The sequence below is a fragment of the Acartia tonsa genome, chromosome 5 (genome assembly GCF_053477335.1).
Source record: "Acartia tonsa isolate MP-2025a chromosome 5, ASM5347733v1, whole genome shotgun sequence".
In the NCBI taxonomy this organism is placed as follows: domain Eukaryota; kingdom Metazoa; phylum Arthropoda; class Copepoda; order Calanoida; family Acartiidae; genus Acartia; species Acartia tonsa.
The window spans coordinates 17,803,502-17,817,078 of NC_137264.1; the positions used below are offsets into that span (position 1 = coordinate 17,803,502).

Consider the following 13,577-nt stretch of genomic DNA (forward strand, 5'->3'; position numbering starts at 1 on the left):
TTATTTATAAAAACTCATAGAATTAATGAATTTTAACATTTCAGAAAATTTAAGAAATGGATGAATGGCGAGCTGCCCTAAAAGCTATCGAATCTGGTGATTTCAAGCCTGAAACGGTGGTCAAAGATGAAGGCAAAAAGTAAGCATTTAAAAGAAATTCTCTACATCAAAAAAAAATTATTGCAAATATATATGAAACAAGTTATGTGGTAGTTTTGACGTAGGCCCCTTTCGTTCTTTAAAGGTGAATTAGGATAATCTCACTGAAATTTAGTTTATTCGAAATAATGTATTAAATTATCTTCTTATGTCACATAAATTTTTCTTATCTGTCATTTCAACTGTTATGTGTGCGAATTTGAATTATAAACATGAAAAACAAAATAAGACAATAAATCAGGTTAGGTGAAGGTAGTCTAAAAATATAAGTACGTAAAATTTGATCACCAAAAGTAATTTAAAATTTTCTACTATGGGAAGGTACTAATTCAATTTGGTGAAAGCATGCTCTGATTTCACCATAAGGTCCCAGTACATCCTGTGTAAACACATCCGTTTCTGCGGTTTTTTTTCTAACCTAACACGCCTTTGGGTGGGGTGTGCCTATTTTCCTAAACTTGTTAACATCCTGTTCCACTGTAGCCCTAGCGTATCTTTTTTTCTTGTAAATCTTGACCTTAACACTTGAAACTGTCATAACTTTTTTTATTTTTAGGAGTTATGACTTAATTTTTACCTTTTTCGAAATGGGATTATATGTAATTTAAGAGGAAAATTAAAAAAAAAAATAATTTGATTCATCAATTTTACTGTTGTTTTACCAAGTCATGCAAATTTTTGATAATTAAACGTAGTTTTTACTCAACGCAGGGAGGGAGAAATTCAGACACATTGCTCAAAAATTTGAAAATTTGAAGTGCAAGTAATACTTGAGTTACAAGAAATCTAAAATATGTTTTGGAAAGGTTTTAAAAATGTCTGAAACATTTGGTTTAAATTTTTAAAATATTGCCCACCCCCAAGCCGCCAGGGGGGAAAAACAAAAACAGTAAGAAAAAGTATGCCTCATAAATATTATATTTTTTTATAAAAAAAAAACAATAAATGAGGCCATAATTAAATTATTTATGCTAAAAAAATATTGATTTATCTTAAATTGTTTACAAAAGATACAGTACACTACGCTGCAGGGCCACAGTGGTTCGCATTAACCGTTTACTGTTATTTTTTACTCAAAGTAATGTGAACCCGTAATTCTGTGCTACTTATAGCGATAATTGTCATTGTTTAAGACATCATTCTTGATCTGATGTTTAATACTTTTCTTTGTTGTTAATCTTATTATTTCCCAATTGGTTTAAATTTCCTTGATATTTATGAATTAAATATTTTAGGAAAGGGAAGAACAAGAAAAGTAGATTTGAGGAACAGACTAATCAAAGACAACCAAACGCTGGCAACAAGTAAGTTTTATACAAAATATTCAGGTTTTCATCTCTTTCCAATTCAGTTAAATTCTTTCCCTCCGTCCGGCACATTTCATTTCTTCTCTCACTTTATATGTTATGTACAGTTTGATATACATTTAAATTGAATTTCTCTGTTTAAATGTACATTCCTGAATTTTATATTGATTTAAATTTTTGATTCTTAACAACATAAAACCGTTGCTAGCGGTATAAAAGAAAACATTTGCATTTTGCATTTTTACATACTTTATTTAGAAGCAGCCAATTTGTTGGAATGAGTCAAACCGAATTTTACAATAGTTTAAAGAAATCTGATCCTAAGAAATCTGGTAAGACGTCTTCAATATTGCATTTCTAAATCTAATTAAATTGATAAATTACATTAGTTATAAAAAAATTTACTTTGTAGGACCAAATTTTCAATCAGATATGAGAGCAAAAGACGATGAGTTTATTCAGTATAAAAAAATGCAAGAACAGTATAGAAAAAACTCCATGATGGGTGGTTCTGTGCCTTTTCAAGGTGGATATGAAAATTTTGGATCAAGCAACATGGGTGCCTCAAGGATTGACACGGGGTATGGAGGAAGCATGGATGGGCAAGAAAGATATAGTCCTTCTAAAGCTTTTGACAGTGAGTATGGAGTTAATGATGTTGGGAATGTTCGCAGAAACAGGGCTGGATTATTGGGAAATGATCCCATGGACAATAATGGTTCCAGGGCTGCAAGGCCTGATTCTAGCCAGAGGAGTGTCAATGAGGAAATGAATCGCAGTAGAAATATGGATGGACAAGACCGATACAGGCCTTCCAAAGTTAATGATAATGAAGATAATAGATACGGAGCTGATGGCAGTAATCAACTGCTTGGTCAACTAAAGGTACATCAACTTTTCAGGTTTTTATATATGATTATGAATAAGGGGGGGGGGGGGAGTTCTGACACATTTGCGTAAATCTGGTGTATAGGCTTTATCTTTGGACTGAGAGGATAGGTTATTAGGGATTAAATCATTCTTATATGATGAATTTCCCCCAGATTTAAGATTTTTTGGTTAGGCCTCCAGGTTCCGGAGCTCCAGGCCTCCCTGTGGTCTCTGTACAGGTAAAAATTAAAAATAAGATTTTTTTGTTTGAAGAGTTAGAGGTTAACTTATAAAACAAAATAAGCTTCTTTTTGATTGTTATTCACATATTTGAAGAAAAAACATACATATTTTGTCTCATAAGCTGACATCTAACTCTTAAAAAATTTTTTTTCATTTTTACCAGTACAGAGACCACCTGGAGGCCTGGAGCTCCGGAACATAAGAATGATTTTATCCCTAATAACCTATCCTCTCAGTCCAAAGATAAAGCCTATACACCAGGTTTATGCAAATGTGTCAGAACTTCCCCCCCCCCCCCCTTACTATGTAGAAATTTTTATTTCACTTAACCAATAAACTTAAATTTTCTACAGGATCTGTTGGGTGGTGACTTGATGAATGCTAGCCCAGAAATTATGAATTTGATAAAACAAAAACAAGAACTGGACAGAATGAAAGATGAAATGAAAAGCCTTGATCAGATGGGCAATTATGACAATGAAAGTAAGTTTAAATTTGTCTTTTGAATTCCATAAAAACACATTTAATATTTAAAACAGGTTCTTTTAAGGTTTCTGTACAATTTTAGGCTTTGGTTGAACGACACGTTGATCTAGTTGTAAGTTAGTTTGTTTTAGAAAAAGTTATGGTTATGTGATTAGTGTAGTAATTTAAACAACCTTGAATTAATGGTATTCACTACTAAAGCCTGCTAGCTAGGTATACTAAAATAAGAAGTAAGCCTTTTCTCTTTTAAATATAAAATGCTATTCATTGATAGAAATTATACTCATTTATATGTAGCTTCAACAGCTAATCGTCTTTCTATCTCTGATTATTTCTGGGAATTCTGCTGGTTTCACATGAAGAAAATAGACGTCTCTCTGAAACAAAATCTTCCTAAAATATACCCATCCTCCTTAAAAAAAGGATGGTACTTTGCTGGTCTTTGCTTTTTTAAGTAGTAGACTTCAATGTGGACTTAAGGCTCAACAATCAGCAACTTTCATAGCTATGTGGTAAATATTTTTTAAAAATCCTCTAATATATTTTATTTTATTAGGAAACCAAGTTAGAGACAGGGACAACTTCAATCTAAGCAACAGAGGCTCAGATAGAGATAGAGGAAACACTTCCTGGCCAGACATGTATTCAGAGGTCTTTTTCTCAACATCTTTATTTCTTGAATTTTCGTTTCCAAAAATTTCACTCATTTTGCATCATTTCATAATATTAAAATCTATTTTCTAATAACAGGTAAGTATGTTTTTATCAGTATTTTCTTTAAAGAAGAAACCTCTATAATCAACTTCAGAAATAAATCTTATATTTCAAACAAATTATATGGTGTGTGTAGAAGGGTTTATTTTTGTGAGTGATTCGTCTCCAAGTTATCTTCTAGTTTCAAGATTGAATCTTCATTCCTCCAGTTTCAGTTTCTTCATCGCCTTCAAGTTCATCAGTTTCCAGTTGTTTTAAATAATTCCATAAAACTAAATAAAAAAGACCAGCAGGAAGCAATCCAAACTCTTTGTATTCAATAATATTTCTATTCTGTCAAGAAACCAGCATTTACAACAATGTTTTTCTTCAACTATGAAAGTTATCCGAGTTTTATGGTAATGGCATTTTACAGAAGAAGAAAAAAATAATCCATCATTTCTTTATGAACATAAGATTTTGCTTGCTTGATTCTTCATTTTCTCTACATTCAATTGTAACTATAGAACCAACAGGATTATTCTAATTTTTCAATTTTTTTTATTTTCACACAATATTCATATAATGTTCTCAATTGTTAGAACTCTTTGCTTTGGACTAAATGTGTTTGCCTTTTGGATAGATAAAGACATCCTACTGAACAAATTCTCCTGATAGTATACGATACAGATATTTTGATCCTTTCAGTATTGTTTCTTAATGGCTTGAGGCTTTTAAATATCAAGGGTCAAGTAGGACAGTTAAGATAATAACTTGTCCAATATTTTTCACTGTTCAGTTAAAGATGTCTTGCCTTAGTTCTTCTTGCCTTGATTTCTTCCAACTACTCATTCTTTCTTCAAGTCAAAGTTTCAACTTTATTAATGTGATTGTTTGTCATTCTAAACAGCAATTAGATGATATTCATTTCTGGAATTAGATTATATTCACAAAAGGTATAGGGGTTTTACCATTTCGCTCTTTTCAAAGAGTTGACAGTTATTTAGTTTACCCCATAGGCAAGTTCCTTTAATTTAACCAATAATATGTAAGAATTATTCTCTCAATCTCTTTTACCATAATTAAATTTCGAAACCTATATTAACTTTAAATCTTACATTTACTGATGACACCTTGAAATTTCTTATTTAGAATGAAAATAATCAGCAAGCAATAAGCAACGCAATGTTCAACAACATGTCAACTTTTATGGCCATGAACAATTTTGGAGGAGGTGGTTCTATGGGAGGGATGGGCATGGATATGAACATGGGAGACATGAACATGAGAGATGATCAGATGGGTAGTGGTGGGCGTGGCAGGTAATATAAAACCACTTAACTGATATAATTCTCCATATTAGAGAAGCTTCTTGCATGTTCTTGGTATGTTTTAGGCTATTTATTTTTAAATTTGAGTGTGGTGAATATAAAAGGCAATTTTTCTTCCTCTTCCTTTATCTTTGAATACAGAGCCCATAGATGTTACATAATATCTATTTGTTCATTCAAGGTTTTTTTTTAGCAAAATTAATAGAATTATTCCAGGATTTATGTTCAAGTCTAGTACTCAAGAGATAATTATGTTCAACGCGACAATGAAATATTCTTTTTATTTTCAGAAGAACCTTGCTTGGAGGCCCTCCTATGGACCAGGGACAGGCAAACATCGATGAAGGATTCAACAGCTATCCTGGTTCTAGCAGGTATGCAGATCATTTATTTTGATTCAATTTTTAATTTGGATAGCATAATGAAAGCAAGACATGCAGTAAATTAGAATAGATACTAAATAAACCTATCAGTTGAGAAATTTTGTAATTTTATATAAATGACCACATATAATACATTAGGGGAGACGGAATCCAGAATAACTATAAGCAACAAAATTTTGGACGTTCACTGGATCGGGCTTCAAACATGCCCATGCCTGACCTCAAGGACGAGCTGAAGAGTGACCTCAACTTCAGATTTAAGAATGCCATTAAGTCGTTGGGACCAAGGTATTTCTTTATTGTATGTATGTGGTTTAAAGTTGCATATCAGTAAGCAAACACAGTTTATATATTACATTTAAAAGAAAAATAATCTTTACGCTTGATAATATTGCTCTATTAAGATTAGGTAAACGTAAATTATCCCTTTTGGCTTGAGCTTTTAATGAGTTAAAGATATTTATTAATATTCTAACTTCTCTGATCACAAAATAAAACTTTAGATTTAATGGACATATTTTCATAAAGTCCTTCATTATAGGACTAGTCTAAATTTTCTGCCTTTTTGGAAAAAAAGTCATCTAGCGTCAATTCTTTCACAAATTCAAAAAAAATCTTCAAAAAGGCACCAATTTTTATGAAAACATTTTATATTTTTGTTCTGTTTAGGAAAGAAGAAACCATAATAAACTTTGATTGGAAATGTTTTCAGCCGCATGACTATAGATCCATCAATGCTAAATATTTACGCTGCTTTGATTGTGACACTAAGGTAACAATTTGAGGCGGTTTCCTTTATATATTATTGTAATGCTTTTTTAGAGGAAGGACCTCTGAGTGAAGGGGGCATTAGGCTGTTAATACACTATTCCCCAAAGTTTTTTTTTAATATTTTCTTTTTCGTTGGCCTTACAAATTGTGGCTTGAATTTTGATTGGTTGGTTCATTCAGTTGTTTGTCAAAATGTTTTAACCACTAAATGTAATCTACATAAGTGGTATATTTGGTTATCATTATTTGGGACCAACATCATTCTTTCGGCCGTTGTCTAATCCCTTGATTAATATGTCGTTAATGTTTTGGTGATATGACGTAAAACTATAATTTTTTTCATTCAAGTAAAATTGAAAGGTTTGTTAAATTGATTTCGTAATATTCTATAAGTTAAATGCATCGACCTTGAATATTGCATATTTTTTTCCCAGTATATTTAGGTGTTTTCTTTTTCATTGTTTTATTTGTTTTAAGGTACATGACGCCGAGTCATTTGTGCGTCATATAACTGGCGTCAAGCACAAGGGTGTCATGAGTGAAGTCGAGAGGAAAAGTAAAATGCTTCTCAGAGAATACAGGCTAGTCACCGTTTTAAATGTTTACAATCTTATTATATAAAGTAGTAAGGTTTTTGTTTGTCCGCTAGGGTCTTTCTAACCAATATGTACCGATTGAAATAACATTTTATGGAAGCTTTTTATAGGTACTTGGATGTCTAGGAATCGTTTTTAGCTTTTTTCTTCCTTTCTGATTAAGAAACCCTAGGATCTTCCTAACTTCCAAATTCTTATGATATAGTTATAAAATTATCATATCTATGTAATATATGTAATCTCTATATTTGTATCTTATCATATCATATATTTGTAATATACTTATTCTTGCATACCAAATGATGTTAGTTAGTGGAATTAATAAATACAATACCATATTATAAGAATTACATTGATGTTGCTTAATTAATAATATATTTTAAAGGGGGGGGGGGGGGGGGGCGAAAGTGACACTTTTTGAAACCAAAACTAAAAGTCAAAGGAACTCAACTAAAAAAAGAGTTACAGGTCTGAGATTTTGCATGGCAGTTGCTTTATAGGGGTACAATATGGAACTGTGAAGAAACGGCGGCGCAACCGCCAAAAACCGCCGAGAAAAGGCAAAAAAAAATTCGGCGGGAAACGGCGGTTTTCGGCGGTTGCGCTGCCGTTTCTTCACAGTTCCATAATGTACCCCTATAAAGCAACTGCCATGCAAAATCTCAGACCTGTAACTCTTTTTTTTAGTTGAGTTCCTTTGTTGACTTTTAGTTTTGGTTTCAAAAAGTGTCACTTTCGCCCCACCCCCCCCCCTTTATTTATTTATTTCAATAGTCTTTTGGCATACCACAGATACTTTGAAATAGAATTTCATGTCTCGATATTTTCACTAGAATCATCATCCTAAAATATACAATAGCAAATATTTATTACCAGGGCTGAATTGAAAGAGTTTGAGAGAGCTCTGGCGACGAAGGACAAAAAGGATTTGGTCAGCTGTGCGCTTTGTGAGTGTCAGGTAGAAGGTTTTTGTCAGGGTTGTATATTCTGCATGCACAAGATTTATTTTTTTCCCTGCCACAAAATATTTCAGTGATATTAGTTATTAAAGGCTTTTTCACAAAAATAAATCTTGTTTAAATACATTTTTTTTGCAGTTTTCTGTTCTTTTCATTGATAATATTGTTGACTTTTTTAGGTTGTTGGGCCCATTAGTGTCCACCGTGCCCAGGCAAGACATAAACGTCTGAAGGCGTATGTGCATCCGTTCTGTAAGTTTTGTGGACAAGAGTATGATGGACGCCCAGAATATCAAGTTCACAAGTAAGAAGACATTATTCCTGGCATAAATATATATTTTGAATTGTGTGATTCAGAGATAATATCCTTACAATTATAACGACATAAACACAACATTTTTTTATATTCTAACCATTTTGAATCATTTCAAAAGTTTAGTCGTTTTAAGTTGCTACTCCAACAGACATAAAACAATAAGAATTCATACACACATCATTAGGACTTCTGCACAAACAAAGGTTTTACAATCAAAGTGTAAATGTAATTATTGTTTTAGATTTCACCCTGATCATTTGAGTAACAATGCTCGCGAGAACGTGACCCAAGCCTTTACACCCCGAGGAGATGAGGATTTTAGAGAAACACTCAAAGAACTGAAGGAAGCTAACTCAAAGGTGAGAAATATGTAACATTCAGTATAAAATCGTCCTATTAATTTAAAACATAGCGAAATGTTTACTAGTTAGATAAGCAATAAGCAACATGCACAAAATCAGAAGATATTTTGCTTTTAACTTTACAGTTAAATAAATAGTTGATACTGAATATAATGCTAATTCCTTACGTATATCTCCCAAAGCATACTGTGTACCTAATGATTAATATTATTGAGAATTTTATTCATGATTTTTATCTCTGTGGTAAAATACTTTTTTTTGTCTTTTAAAGAAGAGAAATTGTATGATTTTATCATTTATTTAGTCCATGCAGGTTATAGGTTAGTACAAAAAGTTATTCTAAAATTAGTTGAATTTATAATGTTAACATTAAGGGGGGGTTTTTAATACAACCTTCTCGTAATCAGTAAGCAAATGGCACTTAGAATTTTCGATCTGAAAGAGGACTATCCACGAACGAGAGCACATGATTCTAAGTACCTTCCAGCATTGATCCTAAGTATTTTCTTTCAGAATATAATAGGTCACCATATATTATTGATATATTGACGAGAAAATTTATGTTTCACCATGTTTTTTTTATGTATTTTAATTGATTTTGAAAACTTTTATGAAGCTAATTCTTTTAATAAAATGGATATTTGATGATACATGTGCGAATACTAGTGTTATATAGATTGTAAATTAATCCATATTAGCATTGATTTAAACATACATATGAGATATAGTAAATGTGCTTTTGCCGTTTTTTTAATTTTTATCATTTGACAACATGGACAATTAAAGACACCCCGAATTCAACAAAACGTTTGATAGAATTTTGACTAAAAATGGTGGACATCTTTTTACTTTTCTTCAACTTGAAGTGGTGAAACATAAAGGGGGGGGGGGGAAATGTGGTGACTCGTGCCACGACATACCGGCAATTTTATTTTGGGTGCTACTCCCTTAGTTTTAGAGATAATTGGGTGAAATCTTTTGGGCTGGGTCACTAATTACCCCAACTAGAGGTATCTTTCAAAAAAAACGGCGGCGGGTCCGCCGCTCCCGCCATTTTCCGCCGCCGCCAAAAAAAAATTTTTTATTGCATTTCTCGCCGAATTAGGCAATTTGGAATCATTTGAGACCATGTTATTTTTTTCAAAAATTTTTCCCCTTATAACCAACCCAATAGTTAGATAAGCAATAAGCAACATGCACAAAATCAGAAGATATTTTGCTTTTAACTTTACAGTTAAATAAATAGTTGATACTGAATATAATGCTAATTCCTTACGTATATCTCCCAAAGCATACTGTGTACCTAATGATTAATATTATTGAGAATTTTATTCATGATTTTTATCTCTGTGGTAAAATACTTTTTTTTGTCTTTTAAAGAAGAGAAATTGTATGATTTTATCATTTATTTAGTCCATGCAGGTTATAGGTTAGTACAAAAAGTTATTCTAAAATTAGTTGAATTTATAATGTTAACATTAAGGGGGGGTTTTTAATACAACCTTCTCGTAATCAGTAAGCAAATGGCACTTAGAATTTTCGATCTGAAAGAGGACTATCCACGAACGAGAGCACATGATTCTAAGTACCTTCCAGCATTGATCCTAAGTATTTTCTTTCAGAATATAATAGGTCACCATATATTATTGATATATTGACGAGAAAATTTATGTTTCACCATGTTTTTTTTATGTATTTTAATTGATTTTGAAAACTTTTATGAAGCTAATTCTTTTAATAAAATGGATATTTGATGATACATGTGCGAATACTAGTGTTATATAGATTGTAAATTAATCCATATTAGCATTGATTTAAACATACATATGAGATATAGTAAATGTGCTTTTGCCGTTTTTTTAATTTTTATCATTTGACAACATGGACAATTAAAGACACCCCGAATTCAACAAAACGTTTGATAGAATTTTGACTAAAAATGGTGGACATCTTTTTACTTTTCTTCAACTTGAAGTGGTGAAACATAAAGGGGGGGGGGGGAAATGTGGTGACTCGTGCCACGACATACCGGCAATTTTATTTTGGGTGCTACTCCCTTAGTTTTAGAGATAATTGGGTGAAATCTTTTGGGCTGGGTCACTAATTACCCCAACTAGAGGTATCTTTCAAAAAAAACGGCGGCGGGTCCGCCGCTCCCGCCATTTTCCGCCGCCGCCAAAAAAAATTTTTTTATTGCATTTCTCGCCGAATTAGGCAATTTGGAATCATTTGAGACCATGTTATTTTTTTCAAAAATTTTTCCCCTTATAACCAACCCTGCGGGGGGACTTAGTCATTTTTTTCAAATTCTCGTTTATCAAGGTATATCTTAAATTCAGTGCCTCTCCTAAGCTTTTAAAGATATTGAGACAAAACCTTTTGAGGTAGATCAGTAAAAAATATTTGAATAAAAAATATCGGCGGTACTGCCGCTCCCGCCGTCCACCGCCATTTTCCGCCGCCGCCGCCAAAATTTTTTTTATTGCATTTCTCGCCGAATTAGGCAATTTGGAATCATTTGAGACCATGTTATTTTTTTCAAAAATTTTTCCCCTTATAACCAACCCTGCGGGGAGACTTAGTCATTTTTTTCAAATTCTCGTTTATCAAGGTATATCTTAAATTCAGTGCCTCTCCAAAGCTTTTAAAGATATTGAGACAAAACCTTTTGAGGTAGATCAGTAAAAAATATTTGAATAAAAAATGGCGGCGGTACCGCCGCTCCCGCCGTCCATCGCCATTTTCCGCCGCCGCCGCCAAAATTTTTTTTATTGCATTTCTCGCCGAATTAGGCAATTTGGAATCATTTGAGACCATGTTATTTTTTTCAAAAATTTTTCCCCTTATAACCAACCCTGCAGGGGGACTCAGTCATTTTTTTTCAAATTCTCGTTTATTAAGGTATATCTTAAATTCAGTGCTTCTCCTGTGCTTTTAAAGATATTGAAACAAAATCTTTTGAGGTAGATCAGCAAAAAAATATTTGAATAAAAAATGGCGGCGGTACCACCGCTCCCGCCATCCACCGCCATTTTCCGCCGCCCACAGGACGGCTTGTGAATAAAAATTTTTGAAAAAAATAATATGGTCTCAAATGATTCCAAATTGCCTAATTCGGCGAGAAATGCAATCAAAAAAATTTTGGCGGCGGCGGCGGAAAATAGCGGTGGACGGCGGGAGCGGCGGTATCGCCGCCATTTTTTATTCAAATATTTTTTACTGATCTACCTCAAAAGGTTTTGTCTCAATATCTTTAAAAGCTTAGGAGAGGCACTGAATTTAAGATATACCTTGATAAACGAGAATTTGAAAAAAATGACTAAGTCCCCCCGCAGGGTTGGTTATAAGGGGAAAAATTTTTGAAAAAAATAACATGGTCTCAAATGATTCCAAATTGCCTAATTCGGCGAGAAATGCAATAAAAAAAATTTTGGCGGCGGCGGCGGAAAATGGCGGTGGACGGCGGGAGCGGCGGTATAGCCGCCATTTTTTATTCAAATATTTTTTACTGATCTACCTCAAAAGGTTTTGTCTCAATATCTTTAAAAGCTTAGGAGAGGCACTGAATTTAAGATATACCTTGATAAACGAGAATTTGAAAAAAAAAGTCCCCCCGCAGGGTTGGTCATAAGGGGAAAAATTTTTGAAAAAAATAACATGGTCTCAAATGATTCCAAATTGCCTAATTCGGCGAGAAATGCAATAAAAAAAAATTTTTTGGCGGCGGCGGAAAATGGCGGCGAACGGCGGGAGCGGCGGACCCGCCGCCGTTTTTTTTGAAAGATACCTCTAGTTGGGTTAATTAGTGACCCAGCCCAAAAGATTTCACCCAATTATCTCTAAAACTAAGGGAGTAGCACCCAAAATAAAATTGCTGGTATGTCGTGGCACGAGTCACCACATTTCCCCCCCCCCCCCCCCCTTTTCTCGTCAATATATTAATTATTAATAGTGACCTATTATATTCTGAAAGAAAATACTCAGGATCAATGCTGGAAGGTACTTAGAATCACGTGCTCTTGTTCGTGGATAGGAGGACTATCCACGAACAAGAGCAAGTGATTCTAAGCATCTTCCAGCATTGACCCATAGTATTTTTTTGGTAAATATACTAGGTTTATGTTTAATATTTGCTTTATCGTCTAAAAAGTTAGGTTTCACCATGGTTTTATATGAAAAATACTTTAAGATGTTAAGCATTGTTTGGTGCAATATCATCGAATGTTTTGATGAGTTCAAACTGTTGTTTAAAAGCTTTGACACAAAATAAATTATTGTGATTAAAAATGTATATTTAGAAAAAGGGTTTGTAACTTGTAAACAGTTTAATTAATGTACTTTTGCAATTTACAACATTTGATGCTTTTCTGCAGTGTTATTTTATTTTGTCTTTTAAACTCAACAAAGCATTTGATGATATTGCTTTAAAAATTGCTTTACATTTCAAAGTTTTTTTCATATAAAACCATGGTGAAACCTAACTTTTTAGACGATAAAGCAAATATCAAACATAAACATAGTATATTCACTAAAAAAATACTATGGGTCAATGCTGGAAGATGCTTAGAATCACTTGCTCTGGTTCGTGGATAGTCCTCTTTCAGATCAAAATTTGAATTCTAAGTGCCATTTGCTCACTGATATCGAGATGGTTGCATTACCCCCCCCCCCCTTTTAGAAGAAAAAAAATCCTCTAAATCTATTTTTTTTAGGGTCGGGCCAAGGAAAGAGAAAAGAGACAGCAAGAGAAAGAGAAAGAAAGGGAGAGTGAGAGAAGAGACAGGAATGTTATTAAATATCCTATTTTCAAAAGATATTGTATCATGTCATTCTGTCTGTCCATTAAGATCTCAATAACATTAAATGATGATAACTTAAGAATGATTATTTGTGAAATTGCAACCGAGGATGCAAGTTTTTCCGGAGTGGTCCTATCCGGGGAGATGGAGAAGAAGTCCCCGGGCAAACCTGCATCAAACACACCTGCTTGACCATTCACCCTGTCCGGGTTTCCACCAAGGGGCTGGCCTAATAGGCTTTTAAGTCAGCCCCTGTCAGCTCTGGAGGCCTTGGAGGCCTTTCAACTCCAACCCTCCAACAT

At 33.4% G+C, this 13,577-nt stretch overlaps 1 protein-coding gene across 1 annotated transcript in view; it reads left to right on the forward strand.

Moving 5' to 3' along the window:
* Positions 1–13,577, forward strand: part of Pep (Protein on ecdysone puffs) — a 19,682-nt gene continuing 6,105 nt past the window's right edge. The window contains exons 1-15 of the mRNA XM_080160576.1: positions 1–139; positions 1,395–1,463; positions 1,725–1,798; positions 1,879–2,351; positions 2,933–3,062; positions 3,622–3,716; positions 4,911–5,080; positions 5,380–5,463; positions 5,611–5,760; positions 6,142–6,244; positions 6,721–6,824; positions 7,716–7,797; positions 7,978–8,102; positions 8,356–8,473; positions 13,189–13,257. Coding sequence (XP_080016702.1) covers positions 57–139; positions 1,395–1,463; positions 1,725–1,798; positions 1,879–2,351; positions 2,933–3,062; positions 3,622–3,716; positions 4,911–5,080; positions 5,380–5,463; positions 5,611–5,760; positions 6,142–6,244; positions 6,721–6,824; positions 7,716–7,797; positions 7,978–8,102; positions 8,356–8,473; positions 13,189–13,257 — 1,929 coding nt within the window. The 5' untranslated portion in view covers positions 1–56. The remainder of the gene's footprint in view (positions 140–1,394; positions 1,464–1,724; positions 1,799–1,878; positions 2,352–2,932; positions 3,063–3,621; positions 3,717–4,910; positions 5,081–5,379; positions 5,464–5,610; positions 5,761–6,141; positions 6,245–6,720; positions 6,825–7,715; positions 7,798–7,977; positions 8,103–8,355; positions 8,474–13,188; positions 13,258–13,577) is intronic.